Source organism: Lissotriton helveticus, chromosome 1_1 (assembly GCF_964261635.1).
Source record: "Lissotriton helveticus chromosome 1_1, aLisHel1.1, whole genome shotgun sequence".
Lineage (NCBI taxonomy): Eukaryota > Metazoa > Chordata > Amphibia > Caudata > Salamandridae > Lissotriton > Lissotriton helveticus.
In genome coordinates this window covers 2,011,242,669-2,011,267,904 of record NC_136057.1, presented here as the reverse complement: position 1 = coordinate 2,011,267,904, position 25,236 = coordinate 2,011,242,669, and the positions used below count along the sequence as shown (strand labels likewise).

General features: G+C 41.0%; 1 protein-coding gene across 3 annotated transcripts in view; it reads left to right on the top strand.

Annotated features, from left to right (window-relative positions):
- COL11A1 (collagen type XI alpha 1 chain) overlaps window positions 1–25,236 on the top strand; it is a 393,245-nt gene that overhangs the window by 60,154 nt on the left and 307,855 nt on the right. For all 3 annotated transcript variants that reach the window (XM_078644690.1, XM_078644705.1, XM_078644698.1), the window contains exons 3-4: window positions 8,276–8,489; window positions 24,030–24,192. In XM_078644690.1, coding sequence (XP_078500816.1) covers window positions 8,276–8,489; window positions 24,030–24,192 — 377 coding nt within the window. The remainder of the gene's footprint in view (window positions 1–8,275; window positions 8,490–24,029; window positions 24,193–25,236) is intronic.

Below are 25,236 nucleotides of genomic sequence, written 5' to 3'. Positions count from 1 at the left end.
AGCAGGGCAATCATTTTTGTCTTACTCACCTCCTTTTCTATACCTCGCTATCGCTACCCACTATGTACTGTTTGACAATCAAGGGACTCTTTACAGTTCACCAGGCCTTGTATGGACACTCACCACTTTTCATTAGTAACTGCTATTGAGCCCTTGCCCCAGCCCAATTCCTTAGTTCTTAGTGTTACTCTTCTTATTGTCACGTGTACATTTAATTGTGCCCACTTTGGTGGTCACAATCCATCCACACCCGTTTCTTCAGTCTACAACCCTACTGTTTTTCAACTTTAATCTGATACATTCCCCTTGCCATCCTTTAAAAGACCTTACAACCTGGATTTCCTCCTAAGCCTCAAATGTTTTCTGCTTTTTGCTAACCTCTTCATAATGCAGTGATACTGGTCTGATATATGTGCACCTACAAATAAAAGTTGACATAGCCAAACTCATGGGAGTGTCATTTGAACTCCCTAAGACATGAATTGCATTTCTACAAACTAATATCTTGGATTTGGGCATGCCAAGCGGATCATGGTGAAAAGATGCAAGAAGCTCCTTCTCATGTCTTCTGGGCTCCCTCTAGTCTGCTGCCAGGAGGAAGAGGGAACTGAAGGCAGTGAGTAAATATGATGCTGTCTTATGCATGGAGCAAGATCATTTTTGCACATTTTGGGGCAATGTGTGTTGCTCCAAGTGTGCTCTCACAAAGTTTGTATCCCTTTCCAGTCGCAAATATGTGCCACCCACAAGGAGTTTCCGATACTGACCTTTTCAAACTGGCCCTCTCTGTCTTTACTCTAAACATGCAGCTACATGCGATTTTTGCTCTGATTGTCAGAGCACATGCAAGTAGTAAAACTATGTCAAACAGAGCAGCAACCTTTCTTTTTCTTTTCTCACAAATGTAGCTTGTTTTTACTAGACTATGCATTATTTCATTGCCACTTCTTTTTCAGAAATGAAACCTTGCATGTATTTGTTAAGGCTCTGCCTCAAAGTCTGCACTTTGTTCTCAGTTTCATAGTACTGCATTTCATCTGCTACACAGTACAGCCAGGATGAACATTTAAGTGCCTTTCTCGGTTCCTACTCTGTCAGAAATAGCTTTTGTTTTCAATATACACATCACCTTTACCCAATCACAACTAGCAGAGCACTTTCATCTTCGCCTGGTTCCCATCTCTACTGTTGTCCAGACTTTTAGACTTGAAATTTTTTTGAACTTGAATTTTATCGAGTGGTCAGCTTAAATTACAGAAAATGGAAACATGGCAGGCAAAGAACAACAGGGCAATGTTAGAGGGGTGAATAGCACGACCCTTCTGCCTTAAGCATGAACCCAGAAGCAAGCAAGGCATGTGGGTCGAATGTCTGTTTATTATTAAAAAGCATGACCTCCAAAGGTCTACCCGCCTACACGTTTCAAGTTTCTTCCTTAAGTAGCCACAGCCTGTCTCTCGATCGCTGCATGCTCCTCTGTTTCATTTGCCCTTCTTCAGGCCATGACTACTTGACTTGTGCATAACCTTCTCGCATCAGGATTTTTATGGAATTCTAGATATTGATGGCGACTAGAGCAATCTGAAGTATGTCTTGTTCTCGCTTAGCATCTTTCTCTCAGACACCCACATAGGAAGATGTTCCTGGTTGACTGTTCCAACCTCAAATTTGTCCTGGCCTCAAAATCGCATTTCTAAGCCTGGACTGCGACATTAAGTACTTTATATTTATTACACCCTTGAGCGTTGACGGAAGGCCAAGTCAGGCACAAAAACCGAGCTCATTGTTGCACACCATCGCTTAATGAGACTCTGCTAGCTGCAGGCTCAGGCGAAATTTCAATTATGCAGATGGAATTCGTGTAATTTTGGGAATATCACATTTTACTTGTAATGCGAAACTCCTGAAATGACGCTGCACATTGCCTAATTCTGCTACATTCACAGGAACATTTTAGCACATGAGCGTGGAAACAACGCAAAAGACCGGAACATGAGTGGCTGTTGTTCACAGTCCTACGCTATTGCCGTTTTTTTTCAGGGCAATATGTTTTTTCGTACCCAGCTTGGAAACAAAACTGAATTTCCTGGTGAAAAATAGTGCTAACTGAAAGATTTTCATTTTGCGAATTAAGCATCATTTTGCATGAATTTACCACAATTTGAATACTTATCTGGAAGCAAATTACACGAATTTCGCACAAACATAACTAGCCCTTTAACAGCTACGGCCAGGAGTCCAGGCCCACAGTGTACCTGTGTTTGCCTACACTCCACAGCACAGAACACCACCAGAAAGTAGTGGTCTTACCCTCCACTCTAAGGGGCATATTACCAACAAGTAGCGATATTTATCGCTAAATAGGCTTAGCGATGATTTTTTTATTGCTGCCTATCGCTGGGGTGATGCACCGTTACATCGCAACTTTTACAACGGGAGTCTTTTACAACGGAACTTTTACAACGCAGGATCCATTACATCGGATGCCATTACAACGCATGGCATTACATAGCAGATGCTATTACAACGCATGGCATTACATCGTAAGTATAGGTAAGTATTTCATTTTTTTTAATTTTATTAATATTAATTATAATTAAATATATTTATGTATGCTTTTTAATATTATTAATTTATTATTTATTATATTAATTAAAGTAATTTTTAAAATAAGTACAGGTGTACAGGGGTGTTTTTAGGTTTCAGGGTAGGGTTTGGGTTTTGGGGTACAGGGGTGTTTTTAGGTTTCAGGGTAGGGTTTGGGTTTTGGGGTACAGGGGTGTTTTTAGGTTTCAGGGTAGGTACAGGGGTGTTTTTAGGTTTCAGGGCAGGGTTTGGGTTTTGGGGTACAGGGGTGTTTTTAGGTTTCAGGGCAGGATTTGGGTTTTGGGGTACAGGGGTGTTTTTAGGTTTCAGGGTAGGGTTTGGGTTTTGGGGTACAGGGGTGTTTTTAGGTTTCAGGGTAGGGTTTGGGTTTTGGGGTACAGGGGTGTTTTTAGGTTTCAGGGTAGGGTTTGGGTTTTGGGGTACAGGGGTGTTTTTAGGTTTCAGGGCAGGGTTTGGGTTTTGGGGTACAGGGGTGTTTTAGGGTTCAGGGTTGGGTTTGTGCTTAGGGCTAATTAAATTATAGTTACCATTTATAAATTAATTAAAATATATTTATTAAATTAAATTAATTATATTATATTAATTACATTTTTTAATTAAATTAATTAAATTAAATAAATTATTTTAATTAATTTAATTTAATTACAATTTTAAAAATATTTAAATTAAATTAATTTCATTATATTAATTAATTAAAATTAATTACAATTTTTATTAAAATTAAATTAAATAAATAGATTTAAATTTATTAAATTAAATTAATTACTATTTTAAAATGTATTTTAATTAAATTAATTAAATTAAAATAATTACATTAACTTAATTAAATTTTTTTTAAAAAGGTATACTTACCTATACTTACGATGTAATGCCATGCGTTGTAATAGCATCTGCTATGTAATGCCATGCGTTGTAATGGCATCCGATGTAATGGATCCTGCGTTGTAAAAATTCCGATGTAACGGAATGCGTTGTAAAAAACCGCGTTGTAGTGACACCAATCCATCGCTGGATATGTTAGCGGAGAAAACATGCTATTAGCAACGTTTTTCTCCATTGTACTAAAATATACAGCGATGGTGGCGAAATATCGCTGAGAATACAGCGATATTCACTCATTAGCGACGAAATGCTCTTAGCCATGTTATCCACCTCCCATTGGATAACATGGCTAAGAACTGGTCTGAGCAGGCGTTGGTTTTTGGCGATAGCGGGAATATTTCCATCGCTACGCCTGCCTTGCTAATAGGCGATAGGGACGTTAGCAACTGCTTTCAGTCGCTAACAGGTTGGGTACGCCCACTTTGCATGCCATTAGCGATAAATTTCGCTGACATGCAAAGCGGGCCCCAAACCGCTCGCTATCGCCTAAAAGCTGTCGCTAACATCAGTTAGCGACAGCTTGCTAACAGAGCGATAGAATTATGGCAGCATAGCGGCAGAAAACGGCCACTAAACCGGCGATAATTGCCTATCGCCACCCTTGGTAATATGCCCCAAAGTCCCTTCATAGATTATTTGATTTGTGGGTTTCCTTTCGATACATCTGCAAATAGTGTTGTTCATTTCCCTGTGCGTTTGGCACACACAGGCACTGTATAAACAGAGACACTAAGCAAAGGTGGGCAAAGGGAAGATCACTGATGCAGGTCTATTTGTGGTATTTAACCAAACCGTTTGTGAATGGTTGGATGTAGCTTTGAAGGACATATTGGGTTTGTTCAACGGCAGTAACTTGAATTGCTTTCCCCTCTTGAGCATGTGAGCAACATGTCAAGGCTTATAGTGCCATAGGTTGCAGACAGACTGCAGAAGGGGCAGGCCGAAGGTAAAAGCATTCGGATATTTTTATTTTATTTATTTATTTTATTTGATGCATTCTTATAAAGCGCGGACTTTACCCGAAGGTGTCAGAGCACTGTACGATAGAACCAGTTACGTTACATGAGAGAACTGTTACAGGAATGGAACAAATAAAAATAGCATGCCACAGAATCAAAGCGACGTAAGCATAAGGCACACAATCTCAGGCACAGCAAGCACAGACTGTTTTTATGACCTACCAACATTTCCTACTTTGGATAATAAATCATTTAGGAGAATTTTTTTCTTCTATTCTCTGTGCCCTCAGAAAACAATCATAGTTTGCTTTGACTGTTCTTCTACTTTGTTGGCACGATTTTAGCATGTATTCAGCACCATAACATGACTGCATCACTAGTGAACTGAGGTTCATTGTTCTTGTCTGTCCTTGGCAGACTGCTGAGCTCTTTTGTGAACAATTTGTCATAGTTTTAGTTCTTTTTTTCTTTTAGGGCGGAAATGGTGGGTCGAGTGTGTGAGTAATTTTGTAGTGAAGTACTTTCAAAGATCAAAAGTGTGGGTTGCGTCTTTTGGTATTAGTGTGACTGGATTGCAGTTATCATGGAAATTGCTTATACTTACGTTTTTGATCTGTTTGCAGGGGATGTAGATATTTTGTGGCTCGACAGAATGTTGAAAATGGTTTTGATTGAAGAGGTGGGGGTGACTAATAAATAATGTGGCATATCAATGATCGAACATATATTATGCTACATGCGTTGTGTCTTTTGCAAATTATTTGAAGCACATTTCTTTCATATTATATGTTAGGTTTGATGCTCACCTATACATAAGATTGTTCAGCCATACATTTATGTCAAGTTCAAACAACCGATCAATGAGAAATATTCAAAGAGCTTTCCTTGATCAAATTGATGTGATTTGTTGTCTCTGCATACCAATGAAATCTTATTTTGAAGACTATTAAACGTATTTATTTTACAATGACTCTTTAGTTGAGTTACAGTGATGTCAAAGCTATCACTCTAAAACTGTCAGAAAGTAACTGCTGTTGAAAGAAACTCTACTTAAACCACCGTGTAGACTTTTTTTTACACTAGTGCACAGTAGAGATTTTCAATCCAGCAATTAAATTAAGCCCTTACCTTTAATTCTACCATTGCAGAGCCAGAATACTTCCTTACTATGTTTTATGTCCACGCCTAGACCATTAAGGGTTTGATTCGCACATCTTCTCTTGCACATTTTCAGTCAACTATCTGTTTTTGAGGTTGTATGAGTGCATATTAACCAGGCACGCAACGCCCATAGGGCTCGAAGGGCTTCAGCCCCTCCTGTCATGTGTGTCAGCCCGGGCGGAGACAGTTTCCCAGGCACACACACAGACAGTATTTGAGCTGCTGTAGGCTGGCTGGTCTGGCGTCCGTCTTATTGCAGCCGCACCCGAGTACCTCATAGGTCTTTAAAAGACCATTTACTTGTTAACGAGGCTTTGTTGTTTTTCACTCCTTCTTAGAGCCCCTGCATCTCCACTCTGCCTTTTGCTGAAAGAATTAGCCCCCCCCAAATATTTATGAGAGCCCCCCCCGAAATTTTGATCTAGTTGCGCCTCTGATATTAACTGAGCATATGTCCCCATTCAAAAATGGAACCTGTGTGCAAGTCGCATGCTGGTCTTGCAACTCAAGTGCTGATCAATGCTCATTCCTCTGTAAATAATAAAACGCTGGATGTGCACGCTCAGCTTCAACACTGGTCACCCCAATGATCCATGTAGGCTGAGTTCAGCAGTCACACATTCCTGGAGAGGCCTTAAGTAGCCCATTCCTGGGAATGTAAAAGGTTTCATTTCCTACTCTGCTTTAAGGGTAGGAATGAAAATCTACACCAGCGCCCATGACTTGCATACACGTTGACTTTATGGTGACCACCTCACGTGAGGTCATTGCGGACACTGTCTTCAGGCCTCATCTTTCACCTACAAACCAGTGATTTCAGGTGCTTTACTCTAGTTATTTCAATTGTAAAAAAAAAAGATTACAACACCTAGAATGGTTTGGGATACGAGACAAAGGTGTGCAATAACCTGGAAGGAGGTGGTCATCCTTGTTGACGTGAAGGGGCCACAATACCTTTTGACCGGCTATCATTGCAACTTTACCTGTACGGCTCCTATTGTAGAACAAAACTTACAGAGTGGAGGCAATCCAGGTACGGCACAGAATTTGGCCTGTTTTTCCACAGAACAGGGATGGACCTCCCTCTGCACTGGCCACATTTCTTGTGGTGTACTTATGTGTATATTTTCCAGTCATCCTGACTACCTGTGAGTTAATGAATTTAAGCACAAGGTTTGCAGGCACATTTATATTTTCTGAACACAGAAATAGGGAAAATGTATGTGTTTCTTATTCAATGTGTGAGCAGCAATCAGATAAAAAAAGGTGTGCAAATATTGCCCTAAGCATCACACACCATGTATGCACAGGAGTGCACACAATTGTTTTTCTACCGCACTGAAATGAACGAAGTTACATTTGCTGAGCCTTTCACAAGCAAAGCCTATTTTTGAAAGTGTTTGTTTCTCACAGCGAAAACAACTTCATAAATGGTGCAGATGTAAATTCATCGCCCTTCACTTACCCTTACATGCCCCTTTGACTTGCCTTGTGCCTTGAACTGCCATATTTTTGCCCTGGTGCAACTATCATATAACTCCCTTTTTTAGGTCAAGCCTCATCAATGAGATGCTCCTGTGGAGTACAGAAAGAAAGAATAATATATGCACTGGGGTTTTGCAGAAACAGCGAAAAATGGATAAACCAAATCGGCTATATAAAGTTAATGAACTATCATTCGACTTTGATTTTCCTATTTCTATGAAGCAACCGAACATTTGACACAGGAGTCACTTCCAATGTTAACATATATTTTATCGAAATGGGAGATGCATAGACATGCTTGCAAGTTGCCACCTTTATATTAAGCATATATCCCTCAAATGACCACTTAGCTTCTGAAATGGCTATCTATCAAACCATCATGGATGCACCCTGCTTGGCCTATTCGCTTTATGAGACATGTTGCACCTATCCTTAATGTCTTATTAATTATGCATTGGAACTAAAATACAACCCAATAATTAGGTTATTGTAGCAACTGGGCTTTAGTAAATGCTGCTGTGTTCTGTGACACCTTCAATACATCCAAGAGAGTGCTTACGCCAAGTTAAAGTCAGTTAGGAAGGATAGCAATAAACAGCAAGTGCACATGATTCGCATTGCAAATTTATACAGTATCTTCCAGTGAGTTCGCATCTCAATTAACACAATGTGTCTGCAAAGAAAATCGTTTGCAGATAATTAACAATATAAGGAATTTCGCTACAATAACTGTTTAAACCCTTCCCATAACCTTTATAAGATTATATTTTTAAATGTTCCCCACATTATTTACATGTTTATCCTAATTGGTTTCTACAGTATATGTTTATGGGGAAATGAACTGAGAAAAGAATTGCATTATGGGTTTGTGGGCTTTGTTGTGATGTTGAGTTATTCACTAAGTGCTGCTATGACAGGCCAAAGACATACACCACTTGTCATAGGTGGTGCTTAAAGTGGGTCTGCTTGCCATATGGTGACCGGAAGGTAAGTGCATAAATTACATTTCTCGATTTCTTCCCACCTCATGTTGGAGATGTCCATCTCGGTTCATTCACTTCCAGCCATCTATTTTTGGTTGGGGTAAATAAATGAACAAAGGCCACATAATTATTCTCTAATCCTTAATTAAAATTCAATGTTCTGTAAGAAATATCAAACTTTATTTTGTGTTGTTTCAGGTGGTGTTTTTCCTGAGGATTTTTCCATCTTGTTTACGGTAAAGCCTAAGAAGGGAATCCAATCCTTCCTCCTCTCTATTTATGATGAAAAAGGGACTCAGCAGTTGGGCGTTGAGGTTGGTAGATCCCCAGTGTTCTTATATGAAGATCAAAATGGAAAACCCACCCCAGAAGAATATCCTCTTTTTATGACGGTCAACATAGCTGATGGCAAGTAAGTACAAAGAAGCCTGTGATGGCAACAAGCAGCTATAGATACATTGACAGAAGAATAGCCTGTTCCATGAATGTTGTAGATACGCGTATGAATGGAAACACAGTAGCCTGTGCAAAATATGCAAGGATCAAAAAAATATTTTCTCCTTTAGACTACATAGCATGTGCAAAGACATTGCTTTAATATTGTTTATCAGAGCATGGCCTTTAAGCACAATTTCATTTTCTGTTATGATATTTGACTTAAGGTACGGAGTTTATCACTCTAGTTATCCTGGTCTTTGCTAAAGTTAAGCATTTATGATTGTTTTCTACTGGACCAGCTACTGGTGTGTTTTTCGGAGGATATTATTAGGCCTGGGCGTTGAACTCCACTCCGTTTGCAGAGTTTACCCCACTCTGCGCTCCATGGAGCATGCAGAGTTCCGAAAAACTCTGCTCCACAAAGCGGAGTGTTTTTCCTAGCTTATGCTCGCCATTGTTAAGTTGGCGAGTGTGAGGCTGGATAATCCAACGATAGACTACCTCCAAGTGAGATTTCTGGTTGCAGAGAAGCCACGGATGGTCGCTACTGCTCCCGTTGAGAACCATCTGTTCGCATGGAGGAAGCTACCATTCGAGTAGAACATTTACTCGAGCAGCAGAAAGAAACAGCGCCCTCTTGTGCTGCACATGGTGGCCTCTTGAGCTGCACATGGTGCAGTTCGCACTGATTTTCCAGAGCTTAGTGCCGCATGTGTTACTGAGTGGGACTAATTAAACACAGACGGCTTCTACGCACTTGATAACACTGCTCACTGGACCACGATGCGTGGGATACATTTAGATAAAGTAGTTTATTAGCCACACTCTCAAGTAGAGATGGCTAGAATCATACTGGAGGACTCAGACGGGAGCTTCAGAGAAAGATGCCCCATTCATTGAAAGCAGCTTTTTTTACCACTAAAATAATGTGTTCTTATTCTTTGAATAATACGTAGCAGAATATCCAAAAACGGATGTGCTACAACTGTATCCTGTAGAAAACGTGTTATCATCTTTAAATGGACAATTAAAATTCAACTTTGATAGTTCAAAAACAAAAATATAATTTTAAACATTTAGGGTGAAGAGCAGTGAAGTCAGAAGAATGATAGAGGGAAATTAAAGTTTTGGAATTTGTTTGGTAAAAAAACACAATCAAGATTCCACTTTACCATAAAGAACATCAACGTTTTTACAGCAAAATTAACATATAGAATAATAGCACAAAGGCTTACAACAGCATCCTTGCTGTCACTCTAATTCTTAACACCAGGCCAACCTCAGCATGCTTTTGGAGGGTGCTGTGGACCCCCTTGGTAATTAGTAATGCCCTGAGTTTTTGAATGTTCATGCTACCACTGACATTTTGGTGAAGGCAAATGTATGCATCTTCCATTTGTAAATGGCTACCATTCACCTTACTTGTCTGTAGCTAGAAAACCGTTTGCGATCACCATCTGTTGTGACTATGTAACAAATTTATATTCACTTTTTGATAAAATCTACCTGAGGCAAATTGAGATTTTAAGCCCAATCCTTGCTACCCCTAAAGCATTTTTCACAAATAAATTAAAGGTCTACGCCAATTATGCACAGTAGTAAGTTTAAACAAAGTACAATGTATTGATGCAACATATATAAATATTTCACATTATATTTCAAGAACATATTCCTGTGTCAACTCGAAGAATGACTCAGTCTTGAAGTCCCATGCCTTACTTTCTCTTCCAATGACACTGTTTACCTTGTACAATGATGGTGCTATGAAAACCCTCAATCAAATATTATTCGAGATAATTTACAATATGAATGACTCTCATCTTTTGCACTTTAGAAATACCAAAATGCATGTTTTTATGATCTACACATATGATCTTGTCACTATTACTACTTCATAAACAAAGCCAAGAACGTGTGGTAAACTATTGTGTCCTTAAGATCATCTACACATATATCTCCCCAATGACGATAATAAATGTAAATCTACACCCATATAACAATATTTTCGTAAATTATATTTAGGATAAGATATTTCTGTCAGGCAATATTTCTGTGTTTGATATTCTGAAAAACAGGTATTTTAATACCACTTATCCACTAAATACAACATTAATAGTTATAGTACCAAAGAGTCAGGCATGAAAACAAACGACATCACCATTCAACCACTGCGTGCACGTTTTCCTGAAATAAAAGTGAATATGTATGGTTACGGTAGAGCATTTTGCTAGCATTCTATGTATATAAAAGTAACGTGCTAAAGATGAGTTGGGTTGTACCCAGTAATTAGTTTCAAGTTGTGGGTAAACATTGCAACTTCAGTAAACACAGTAATTGCGCTGATTATATATACTTGTCTATAAAAGTTAAATCTTATATCAAGTGGTTGTATGCACTTCCTCTGTTGCATTTGTATGCTTGGAATTAGCTGCTAAAGGGCGTCAAATGACACAATGTAACTTTTTTTTTAACTAGTAAAGACTCTGAAAATTACAATTGATGATCAGCTCATATGCATGCTGTGAGATGAAAATAGGTTTTCAAATATGTAATCCTATGCAAAGGTAATCTGACAAAATTATTTAAAATGCATCACTATTTTCACTATCACAGCAAATGTGCTCCACATAACTTACTATTTCATTGAAAAAGAATATCTTGTGATTAGCCATAGGCAGCCACATGGAAGTGTCTTACCTGCTGGTGGGGGGCATGGTCGAGATGACGGTCAAAGCGGACACTTCCTTCTGATCTCTGTGATGCGCCCTGTGTAAACCCTACACATCCTCGAGGAAGAAGTGATGCCCGCGGCATGGCGTTTGTGGTGATGTTGGCATTCTCTCCATGATGGTGAATCCCCTTCTTTAAGGACATTATGGACTACATGGACCTGACAATGCAGAGTGGGAGCCCCCTGAGACAGCTGGAAACCACCTTGGGGCAACACTCGGAGCAATTTGACAAAATACTGCAGGTAATGCAAGACACCAAAACTACATTGGAAACCAAGATGAACGTTGATGTTACGTTGGAAGTGTCCATGTTACGTGCTGACAACAGGAAGTTCTCCAAAATGGTTGAGGAGACAGAATCTGCTATTACTATGATGCACCCCACTTGAAAAAGCTGCGCTCCCAGATGCAACTCATGAGGTCTAACATCTCGTGCCTGCAGCTTAGATCTGGGGACACCGAGAGACGATTACAATGCAAAAATGTTCATTTGTAGGGCCTCCCTGAGCGACCTCAGGGCTCAAATATGTAACTGTTTCTGAAACAATGTCTGATGAACAATTGGGATTGAAATATGCTCTGAGAGAGACATGTTGCATGTCCCAGATGCAGCTCATGAGGTCTAACATCGCACGGAGCCATGGTAAGAGACTATCCATATTACACAGCAGCAGTGTAGCAGCGGCTAAGTTCCTACATGACGGTCAAACAGCAATTGCGCTAGTTGGTTGAAATATGCTCTCCTCTTCCCTGCTAAATTGTGGTGTGATTGAAAGAAACTTTGTTGCATTTCTTCCAAACATCTGAGAAGGCCTGAAACTGGATATACAAAAAAGGATGGACCGTTCATGCAAATGGCGAAACTCTATTCCAGAGAGCTGGGAAAGGCAAACACTGAGGATCAATCTGACTTTTAGACCAATTGCACGTCGCTATCCTCCACCACCCAAGTGCACCAACTCTCTGCGCAGGCAACAGCAATTGAGAGCTGGACATAAAACTGGGCGGGTCCCCCCCTCTTGGCGGAACAGTGAGCCACAGGTTGATGCAGCAATTCCGTCAATCGGCGGAACACATGAGAATACATGATGTGTGGACACTGATGCATTTAACAACACGGGAATACTTGTTCTACCTTCCCGTGCATGACGTACACATGTGACTGGGCCTGTTCCTTTGTAGTGACATGGTGTGTGACCACATGTCAAGCTCAGGTTACCTTGCATGCACCATTTCTGATCACTGTCCACTGCTACTTACATTACATTTGGGAAAATGACCAGGCAAAGACACCAGCCTGTTGGTTGCGAACAGATGCGTTACAGGATGTGCCCTACCAGGTCATCATTGCGTTAAACATTGCACAATATTTGACACTAACGCAGGCTTCACCTCTGTTATGTATACTGAATGAGAGGCCTATTAATTGGTAATACATGGCCACTGCATTAATACGACCTGGGGGGTAAGGCAGACCCTATGCTGTGAATTACCAGAGGCGGAGCGTGAGTTGTATGAAATGGAAAGTGAAACGCCGGCCCAGCAGCTTCAGGTGCCTACAGATTCTTAGACAAACAAGAGGTGAACTGTCATTTTGCTTGTCATGCCTCGACTATAGGGAGCACCTAGTGGACAAACATGGGGAGGCAGGATTGCTAGTGCTGTGCTGCATGGTTACTATGAGGCGAACAGCAGCACTACCATATAGAAGCTGCTGATGGGGCAATATGCAATACCTAAACAGCTATTAACTCTGCTTTTGTCGATTATTACCATAGCTTAGACACACAACAGATGATGCGACCACAGATTAGATAGGGACTTTCTACGAAAGACCCCCCCTTACCTGCCTCAGTCCGCTCCCTCGAGCGCTACTGGAAGAACCTATACAGGAAAGAAATGCAGAAGGCCATACAACAGATAGCACAAAACAAGACATCGAGTTCGGACAGCTTCCCTGTAGAATATTATACAGCCTATGGCACACTCTCTACCCCACACTAACTAAAAGTATAAGAGAAGGTGAAGGCTAGAAGAGAACTTTCCGAAACCCTCAGAGAAGCCCTGATACTTTTGCTCCCCTTGCCAGGGTGTGACACTATGGACGCACGATTGTATCACCCACTTTTGCTCCTAAACCTGGATTATAAAACATTCTGGAATATCCTGGCAAATCGATTGCTGCCAGTAGTAGGACAACTGCTCCATGCAAACCCAAATGGTTTTATCACTGGGCACAACACATTCCTGAATATTCATCAAATGTGATGGGGACCAACCCCGAGGAACCAAAGTCCTGTCAGGTGGTGTCACTAGACATAGAAAAAGCATTTGACACCCTAGGGTGGGCATATATTTTTGCAGTGCTGGAGAGTCTGGGAGTGGGACCATCCTACTTGTACAGTACACTGTACAGAAAACCAATGGCAATGGTCAAGGCTGGCCAGACAGATTCAGTCAGGTTGGAAATTCACAGGGGCACCTATGCAGGGATGCCCATTATCTCAGCTCATTTTAGTGCTAGTGATGGAGCCCCTGGCAAGCTGGCTGTGCACCAAATCCCAGATATGGGGTGTGCAGGCATTCAATGAATGGTATATAGTATCTTTCTATGCAGATGATGCTCTGGTTTATTTATTCGATGCCCAGACATCCCTAATCTTTATGATGGAGATGCTCAACAAGTTTGTGAAGTTATCGGACCTCAAACCTATTTGTGCCCAGTCCTGCCTGTTGCCACTCCAGCGCGTAGCAGATCATCAGAGGGAGTCTGTGATGGCCACAAGTCTTGTGTGTCAATTTGATACCCTTAAACATCAGGGGGTTAATATTTACACTCCAATGCCAACCTAATAGAGGGTAACCTGGACAGAGTGATAACAACAGCGTGTCACTTTTTTCCCTTCTGGATCTCGTTGCCCCTGTTTCTGATGAGCCGGGAGGCTGTGGCCAAGATGTTGGTGCTACCCTGACTACTGTACCTTTTTACAGCAATGCCATTAATTGTTTTCAACAAGGGGTGGTGAAGGACAGAGTCTCTGAATTAAGCAGAATACTCTCACCCAGTCAAAAGATCAGGGCTAGAATCAACACCGTTTTTTAGCTCATTGCACCATCCCAGTTTCAGAACCTGGCTGTATGCAAATTAGTCTGTTCCTGTCCCAGTGCATGATGGGAACAGGGCAAACCAAACTACAAAAGCCAATTCTTACACTGGGAAGGAAACAAGCTTCCGGGGACCGGTTTCTGGCATTACAGCCGTCTTCGGCCCGGCTTGCTTGAATCCTGATGGTGCAATGAGCAAGGGACTCATGTCTGAGTATACCCTTCCACGCTTAGGGTGGACAAAAATATTTACAACAAGGGGTGGTGAAGGACAGAGTCTCTGAATTAAGCAGAATACTCTCACCCAGTCAAAAGATCAGGGCTAGATCCAACACCGTTTTTTAGCTCATTGCACCATCCCAGTTTCAGAACCTGGCTGTATGCAAATTAGTCTGTTCCTGTCCCAGTGCATGATGGGAACAGGGCAAACCAAACTACAAAAGCCAATTCTTACACTGGGACGGAAACAAGCTTCCGGGGACCGGTTTCTGGCATTACAGCCGTCTTCGGCCCGGCTTGCTTGAATCCTGATGGTGCAATGAGCAAGGGACTCATGTCTGAGTATACCCTTCCACGCTTAGGGTGGACAAAAATATTTACAACAAGGGGTGGTGAAGGACAGAGTCTCTGAATTAAGCAGAATACTCTCACCCAGTCAAAAGATCAGGGCTAGATCCAACACCGTTTTTTAGCTCATTGCACCATCCCAGTTTCAGAACCTGGCTGTATGCAAATTAGTCTGTTCCTGTCCCAGTGCATGATGGGAAAAGGGCAAACCAAACTACAAAAGCCAATTCTTACACTGGGAAGGAAACAAGCTTCCGGGGACCGGTTTCTGGCATTACAGCCGTCTTCGGCCCGGCTTGCTTGAATCCTGATGGTGCAATGAGCAAGGGACTCATGTCTGAGTATACCCTTCCACGCTTAGGGTGGACAAAAATATTTACAACAAGGGGTGGTGAAGGACAGAGTCTCTGAATTAAGCAGAATACTCTCACCCAGTCAAAAGATCAGAGCTAGATCCAACACCGTTTTTTAGCTCATTGCACCATCCCAGTTTCAGAACCTGGCTGTATGCAAATTAGTCTGTTCCTGTCCCAGTGCATGATGGGAACAGGGCAAACCAAACTACAAAAGCCAATTCTTACACTGGGAAGGAAACAAGCTTCCGGGGACCGGTTTCTGGCATTACAGCCGTCTTCGGCCCGGCTTTCTTGAATCCTGATGGTGCAATGAGCAAGGGACTCATGTCTGAGTATACCCTTCCACGCTTAGGGTGGACAAAAATATTTACAATAAGGGGTGGTGAAGGACAGAGTCTCTGAATTAAGCAGAATACTCTCACCCAGTCAAAAGATCAGGGCTAGATCCAACACCGTTTTTTAGCCCTGATCTCTTGACTGGGTGAGAGTATTCTGCTTAATTCAGAGACTCTGTCCATCACCACCCCTTGTTGTAAATATTAATTGTTTTCAAGCATTTTTTAAAGGCCTTCAGGGATTGCTGTTGGACTTGATTTTGGGGACAGGGTAAAAGAGGGTTGCCCTGAATGTGGCACAATGACACTTCCTAGGTGAGGACAGGAGGCAGTGGTGGGGAGTAAACACCCACCTGGAAGAGCAAGGAGCGAACAAATGAAGTGACTGAGCCAATTCATTGAATGAAGAGACATATGCATGAAATGTTGATGTCTCTTTTTAAAGACACTAGTCTACTTGGAGAGATACTGCAAGGAAAATGGTTTTACAGCAATACTCCGTGCTCCACATTTTGAAGAATGTAAATGTTCTTCTGGCCTGCACGGTGCATAGGGTCTGTTAGCCCTCCAGTCCTTTTACTCTGTCCAGAATTAATTCCTGTTTACACAGATGGCTTAGATTCCCAGTCACAGTGGAGTGAGGAAGCTTCACATTCTGACCTTAAGATCCACTCATGCAACTTCAATCCTTTGGTTACTCTACCCAGAATGCTCTGGGGCAGTTTCCAACACTCATGTTTAAGGCACATTACAAGCACAATACATAAATAACAACCCTACCTTCCCAATGGATCACATGGCTAATACCTGTATCACCACAAAGAGTGGCAAGAAGGGGCGTAGCTCCCAAGTGTCCCATGTCCATACATAAATGGATAGGCCAGTCCCAGTTTTTTCTTAGAATCCTGTGACTTATAGTCCTGATTTTATATTAGGTTAAATGGGCTTCAAGTCACAGCATTGTAAACAAACCGGACTGGCCTAATTATTCACGCATGGACCTGGGGAAATAGAAAATGTTACAGTAAGCAAGACTCATAAGCGATCAGCTTTTAAATGAATACTGCCTTTTCTACACAGAGCATAGACCGTCACGTTCCAATGATTGGTAAAACAGAACTCCATATCTATATATATATAAAAACCAAAGTATGTCCGTTTGTCCTTTATGCATTACTACACCGTTCATCCGATCGGCATGAAAATTTGGGAAGTTGTTGAGTACACTCCTGCGAAGGTTTATGGCAAAAGAAAAAAAAGAAAAATGTGTTAAATATCGGCCTCTCGGCCACCCAGGGCACTCATAATCTTTCTAATACTGAACGTTTACAGTTTACGGTGCAACTCGCATTTGCAATGACTATCAACAAAGCACAAGGACAATCGCTGCAAATGTGTGGACTAGATTTGGAGAATCCGTGATTCTCACATGGACAACTGTATGTGGCCAGTTCACGCGGCGGAAAACCTTCTGATTTATTCGTGTATGCAACGTTTACAGTTTCCGGTGCGACTCTCTTTTGCATTGACCATCAACAAAGCACAAAGACAATCGCTACAAGTGTGTGGACTAGATTTGGAGAATCCGTGATTCTCATATGGACAACTGTATGTGGCCAGCTCACGAGACGGAAAACCATCTGATTTATTTGTGTACGCAACGTTTATAGTTTCCGGTGCCACTCGCTTTTGCAATGACCATCAACAAAGCACAAGGACAATCGATGCAAGTGTGTGGACTAGATTTGGAGAATCTGTGCTTATCACATGGACAACTGTATGTGGCCAGCTCACGCGTCGGAAAACCTTCTGATTTATTCGTGTATGCAACGTTTACAGTTTCCGGTGCGACTCTCTTTTGCATTGACCATCAACAAAGCACAAAGACAATCGCTACAAGTGTGTGGACTAGATTTGGAGAATCCGTGATTCTCATATGGACAACTGTATGTGGCCAGCTCACGCGTCGGAAAACCATCTGATTTATTTGTGTACGCAACGTTTATAGTTTCCGGTGCCACTCGCTTTTGCAATGACCATCAACAAAGCACAAGGACAATCGATGCAAGTGTGTGGACTAGATTTGGAGAATCTGTGCTTATCACATGGACAACTGTATGTGGCCAGCTCACGCGTCGGAAAACCTTCTGATTTATTTGTGTACGCACCAGACGGAAAAACAAAAAATAACGTGTATCCACAAGCACTCGAATAAATAAACAGAATTAAAACAACACTTTAAAATGTTTTCCATATTAAAATGAATAAGTTTCAATAAAAATGACACAATGTAAATTGAATATTATCATAACAAGTTTCCTTAAATTTCCTTTCTTCTGAGATCGCAGTAATGCGCGACGGGTAAGCTAGTCTTTAAATAAAAGTTCATTCTTACAAATTGCTTAATGTGCCTATCTCAAGCAGTGTGTGAGAAAACTGATGCGGGATGCGGAAAGTTAGCTAAAACGCCCATAGATATTATTTTCAGATACTCTCACCTTGATGAATTTTTGTCACGCAGTTCACATGTGTGTTATGATACTAGCTGCACTTCTTTTACTTTTTAATACCGTTGGTTTCTGCTGCACTTTAAGGAGGAGCGAGTGGCAAGGCAGGCAATGCCTCACTGGGGCTCACAGTCGAAGCCGTCTTGGGGGACAGGGGGGCGATGATTGGAACCAGTCTGCTGCCATAACCAGTCATTCATGTGACGAGGCAGCCTATTCTGAACCCCACCCCTTTACCATCCCGTCGCTGGGGATGGTGGGATCAATGAGACTTGCTGTTCCCACCATGTGACCAGGTTTGGAAAGGGAGGTATGAAAACCCACTGATTAACAGGTGCCTGGCGAAGCAGAGAGCTGAAGGTTAAATACGCCCGGCATGTGTCAGTGAGTGAGCGTGCATCGCATCACAGGGAGTGTGGCCCTACAGCTTAGAAGGCCTCTTAGGGCCAAAGCTGACAAAAGGGAAGCCTAGTAAAAACTGTTGCGGCAGGCACATGCACAGTAGCGTATGTGCCTGAGAAAAGTGCCTGACTGCCTGGGTCAAGAGGGGACAATGCTGCCAACAACGTTAGGGGAATATTACTATCGAGAGGTTTGGCCCCAAAGTTAATGCTAGCGAACCACCCCTGCTGATAAGAAACATTTAATCATGCCAACCCATGTCCAGTATCCAAAAAAGGAAAGTATGAGTCGTCACAATCATGGACTGACATTAACTTCTAAATCAAGCCAGAACATCTGAGGAAGGTCTGATGTAAACCAAAGACACCAGCCGCATACTGCACCATGGGCTAATAGGAACTGTTGAAATAATCCGGACATCTGAGCAATGTCTGATATACACTATTGAGACAAGCTACACCCTTGTACATTGTCTAATGTAAACTCCATAAATGAGCCATAACCCTGAACGTGGTATGATATAAACTCCAGAAATAAGTAACACATCTGTCTCTGAGCACTGTCTGACGTTAGCTAGAAAAATAAGTCAGACCTCTGAGCGTGGTCGTATATACACTACAGAGAATGTCAGACACTCTGATCGTGGTCGTATATACACTAAGGACAATGTCAGACCTCTGAGCGTGGTCGTATATACACTACAGAGAATGTCAGACACTCTGAGCGTGGTCGTATATACACCACAGAGAATGTCAGACACTCTGAGCGTGGTCGTATATACACTACAGAGAATGTCAGACACTCTGAGCATGGTCGTATATACACTACACAGAATGTCAGACACTCTGAGCGTGGTCGTATATACACTACAGAGAATGTCAGACACTCTGAGCGTGGTCATATATAGACTAATAACAAAAACAGACTCTGAGAATATGCTGATCTAACCTACTGAAATAAGGCTCACATCGGAGCATTGTCTCGTACAAACTTTGAAACAAGCCACGCTTCTTAGCATGGTCTGATAAGAAACAAGTAACACCACTCAGCATGTTCTAATATGAATTCCGAAACTAGTCACACCTCTAAGTGTGGCCTGCTTCAAAGTTTTAAATACGCCAATTCACCCATCTTGACCATGGACCGGTGTTATATAAACTGCTTAAACAGACCTCATATTCTACTTGAAGTGATAAAAAGTTCAGAAATTATCATACTTCTGAGGGTCTTAGCGGTATAAACCAATGAAACAAACTACACTTCACGAGAGGAGGGATAAAAGCAACTGAAATAAGTCACCCGTTGTCTGTTTTTTATGATTTAAACAAATTAGAAAAGTTACAGGTCGACCGTAGGCTGAAATAAAAATACAGATGCAAATCGCAACTCTGGCCATAATATAAAAATACAGAAACAAGTTGCACCTCCAGCATAATATGACATGAAACACAGAGAGGGCGCACTGTTGGACATTGTCTGGTTCAAGTTAAAGAAAAAACGTGGGCATAGCATCTGACCTTACTCGAACTGCTGAAACATGCCACATGTCTTGGTGTAGACCTCAATTCGCTATTAAAAAGACACAGTGGCCACGGCATGGCCACCAGTAAACCGCTAAAACAGTCCACAGTGCTAAGCATCGTCTTCCATAATCTGGTAGCACAAGCCTCAGGTCTGGACACAACCCAAAATAATCACTGAAAGACGCCACACCTTCTGCCTTTGTCTGGAAAACCACACGCACAAACCACAGCTCTGTGCACGCCTCGATGAAACGACTCAGACAAGCCACATCTGAGTACAGTCTGAAAGAGACGGAAATATGCTACACCCAGATATACGGCCTGAAATAGAACAGCAGCTTTATTTAAGTGAAATAAAACCATGTGATTTTAACTTCCCTGCTGCCAAAGAAGCATATCCATGGTGAGTTCCAACTATTTGCAGCCACGTTCAATATATTTCCATACACAATGGTAGCGCTTTGTTGGTACCAAACAGCCGTATAAACTCCAATAATATCAGAGCAGAAAAAAATGTTGATTTAAACTAAAAAACAACATGTAGAAATTTACCGGAAGATTTCTTGCTATGATGCCCACGAATTATTTTAAGAAAATCTGACATGAGCTCTCAGGATTCAACATATCTGCCTCATACTGTGGATAGGAATTCCCCAACAAGCTAATGAGACTAACATCATGTTCATGAATCGGTTTCACATGATATATATTATCCTGCCATCTAGTGGGTAAATCCATAATTGCCGTTGCGAGATTTTGAAATAATCTTAAAAGGCTCAAGGATTTGTCACTAAAATGGAAAATAAATTCTTATTAGTTCAAAGTTTACAGGTTCAAACAAGATGTCCGGAACAAAGATGCTGTGTATAAATATTTAGCATCTTATCCATAAAGTCACACACTACAGTATTTGCCTCAACTTTACCGTAATCCACAACGTGTGATTTATCTCAAAATATTTCCAGAAGGAAGAAGGATATCTGATGATGAAGACAGTAACAAAATAATCATCGGAATGTATATATATATATACATATATATGCAGCACCAAGTTTTTTCTCCTCAACGAAGAAGACCGCACACCAAGGATCAGCAAAAATCGTATTTATTTCAAAATTGCAATTACCATCACTCAACCACCACCATATATATTTATATATATATATATATATATATATATATATATATATATATATATATATGTTTAGGGCGTGTACTTGCACAAACACACACAAAAAGCAACGAAAATTTTAAATGACTTACAGCGTGAACAAGGGCTCGTGGAGCCTGAAACGCGTAGCTGTTTTCTGTGCTAATAAAATGTTTGCACCTGATCCTCCAGTCCGTCTCCTCTCTCGCTGATGTGGCTGAACCGCTTGCCGGAGGTGCTGTGGAGCTTTTTGTTGAATATATATATATATATGTATCTGATTCGTTAATGGGCTTGTTAGTCCCTCCTTAGTACCACCTTGTCTTCATTTGTAACCTCCCATGAGAACTGGCTCTTTTACTTCAGTTGTTACACTGTACTTCTTATTTAGGGGCATATTAGCAACAACCTTGTTAAAATTATCGCCGTTTTAGCGGCAATAAACTGCCATTAAAACAGCGATAATGGGCTTGCTAATATGCGTTATAGAATTCCAATTGAAGCCCAGGTTAGATGTGCAGCCCATTATTGCTGTTTTAGCGGCAGTTTCCTGACGCTAAAACGGCGATAATTTTAACGAGGTTCTTGCTAATGTGCCCCTAAATCTGTATGCACTATTTTCTTTAATGAGTTTCTCATACTGGAGGCACAACATGCTTTCCTGCAACATTCAGCGCACCATGTGCATTTTTAATTTCTAAGTAGCCCGACGCAATGGCTGCCGGTTCTTTGAATAGGTTTCGCATTTACAAGAGTTTGAGCTATTGGCAGTGTAAATGGCAATACCTTTTATTTATGTGTTAATTAGTAAAAAAGATAAATAAAAGACTTTGGGCACATGCATCATTGTTTCTTGCACTCACTGCGAATCTGCCCCTTTGAAACTGCAATTTTTGCATTTGGGATGCATAATCCCAAATGCAAAAATCGCTTTTTAAGTAATTGCTAAATTTGCGATTACTTAAATTGCGATTGTATTTAGGGAATCGCAAATTACAATTCCCTAAATGCAAAGCAAAAAAAAAAAAAATAGCGATTTTTTTATTTTAAGAACAGCAAATTACCATAAACTTCAAGTTGATGGTAAATCGCAGAAACTTTGAAAAATGCATACAAATGCCTTTTTCAACATCACATTTTACACACACACTTACCCTTGGGGCATGTGTGTGCGCAACATGTGTGAAAATTGGAATTTCAGGGGTGCAACAGGGTATCCTTTTGGAACCCTTGCACCCTTGAAATTGCATGCGCAATTTGCGAGTATCTATTGGGTACTCGCAAGTTGTGCATGCAATTTCCATTCATTCCTATGGGCCTCTGGGCCCATAGGAATGAATAGGAATCAATTCCTTAATTGTGACTCGCAATTTGCGATTCGCAATTAAGGAATTTTATGGAATCACACTTTTTTCTTGTAATTCCTACATGAATTACATTTTTCGATTTCTAAATAGCGAATTCGCTATTTAGAAATCGCAAAATGCGGGCTTGATGCATGTGCCCCATTGTCATTTACAATGCCAATAGCTTAAACTCTCGCAAATATGAGACCTATTGCATTGCAAATGTTTGTATAGAGCATGTTATGAAGCCTCTTAGTTACTGCAACTAGTGGCAAATATCACAAATGTATTAAAAAACATGCAATAACTGAGAATCATCGATCTGTTTTTTTTTTACTCCATGAAGTGTTCCCTAGAAACACATACATGAAATCCAATGCATAGAAGCAAAAATGCTTGTGAGAATCTCCAAACGACTTGTTCAGTGTTATATACATAAAGGATTAAAGTCAGCATGTTGTTGGAAACAGACATTTCAATGCATGGCTCAATACATGTATTGCAGAGGAGCCATTTCACAATGTTTTTAGTACTAGGAGTCAGGGACTTAGGCCAGGATGTAGGTAAATGTGAATTACCGATTCATAAATACTGAATTTTATCAATTCGGTATTCATGAATCGGTAATTCTAATGTAGGTAGAAATTCGGTAACAAATACCGAATCGGTATGATTCGGTATTTACCGATTCCGTAATTACAGAATCGGTATTTGCCATTGATTCCTATGGGCCTTGAAACCCATAGGATTCAATGGCAGTTACCGATTCGGTAATTACCGAATCGGTAAAAATACCGATTTTACAAGGGGGACAGGGTGTCACTTTGACACCCTGTTGCAACCCTGTAACTGGCTTGTGCGCCATGTGGCACACATACATGCCCTTAGGGCATGTCTGTGTGCCACATGGCACAGGTGTACATGAACAGATGTGCATGTACACAAGAATTCGCTATTTACCAGGCAATTGTATTACATGGTGAATAACGAATTCTAAAGGCCCTGTAGCACTGTTAGAAGTGCTACCTACATAGGAAAATACAGATTCGGTAATTTTACCGATCGGTAATTTTACCGATTTGGTAAAAATACAGATTCGGTAAAATTACCGAATCTGCATGTTTTCAGTGCCCCTACATACCAATGTCAAAATACTGGTCGGAAACGGCCGAAAATCGGTATTTTCGGCCGATTCCGACCGGTATTTTGACACCTACATCTGGCCCTTAGTTCTTAATTCCAGGAGGAAACCCTGAGTTCTCTTGTCCTACTCCAAGATTTTTCCTCAGTTAAGGAACACACTAGTACAAAAATCTTTGTGAATCGGCCCGCTGTGTTTACACCACAATCATTTAAGTTTGAACATCACCAGTCGGATTTATATTCTCTTTTATTTTTTTCAATAAGTTTATTAAATTTTAATAAGCATATAAATAGTTAAATACAGTCGGATTTATATTCTTAACTGCAATCTTCGGTCTTCATTTTCAGGTGGCATCGGGTGGCTATCAGTGTGGAGAAAAAAACTGTGACCATGATTGTCGACTGCAAAAAGAAGATCACGAAAGAGCTCCTCAGAAGTGACAAACCTGTAATTAACACCTACGGGATCTCCGTCTTTGGCAAACGAATTCTGGAGGAGGACGTGTATGAGGTAAACATCACACGCGTTGTTTAATACTAGCCATAACAGATCCACGACAGTTTAATGAGGTTTTACCGAACTCGCACCAGCAAAACCGAGAGCGGTGTATTGGCAACAGCCTTTGTTAGGCAATGCGTTGTATTTCATCCTTTGTTTCCCTATGGTTTTTGGTTCATAATTTTGGCGAGCTATATGGATGAGATGGGCATATATGCGTAGTTGCAAACCCAACCCTATGTTGCATGATTGTTTTTTCTCTGCTCTCATCTGGTGCTTGTTTATGTTGTTTTTTTCTCTGCTCTCATCTGGTGCTTCTTTGTGAGAGCCACACACAAACGTCACGGCTCCCTAGAATTTTGTTTTTCCAGGTTTGAACAGTTGAGAACGCGGACAATAATAGAGGCCTTTGGTAAATAAATAAACAAAACGGAAGCTTATCTTTGGAGAGTGTCCTATAATTAAGAACTGTAGTAGGAGCACATCCTAATCGTTGGTTTTCTGATACATTGTTTACAAATCACCTTATATTCTTGGTCAGAAATAATAGTTTATGGACGGCTAATGAATGGAGAGTCAAAATGTTTCATCCCTTTATTTGTATAAAGCAGAGCTTAAATTGAGCCAGTGCTTGCTGGTGCTCGGCACCCCACAACACAGCCCGCCGCATGACGGAGCTGTTTGCCCAGTTTTGATGCGAGAGAACAATATATTTAATAATTCAATATTTGCAAACAATTCATGATACCAACCATACAGTCCTTTATTAAAGCTTTGTGTGGCCTAGATTTAATTGTGACACTTGCAAGAGTGTGATACGCTGCCTGGGGCAATGGGTAGAGCAAGCTGCAGTGGCCTGAACCTGACACTTACTTTTTTGCAAATTAAGCACAGGTATAACTCCTTACTAAAGTGGGTTGTGACTTTCTGTCCTATTTACCATCATTTTTAAGATCAATGGGACACTTCATATCCCCCAGTCAAAATGCTCTTTACAGCATATGTTCTGAAGGTCAATACATCAAATGCATTATATAATTCACTGTGATCAAAAAG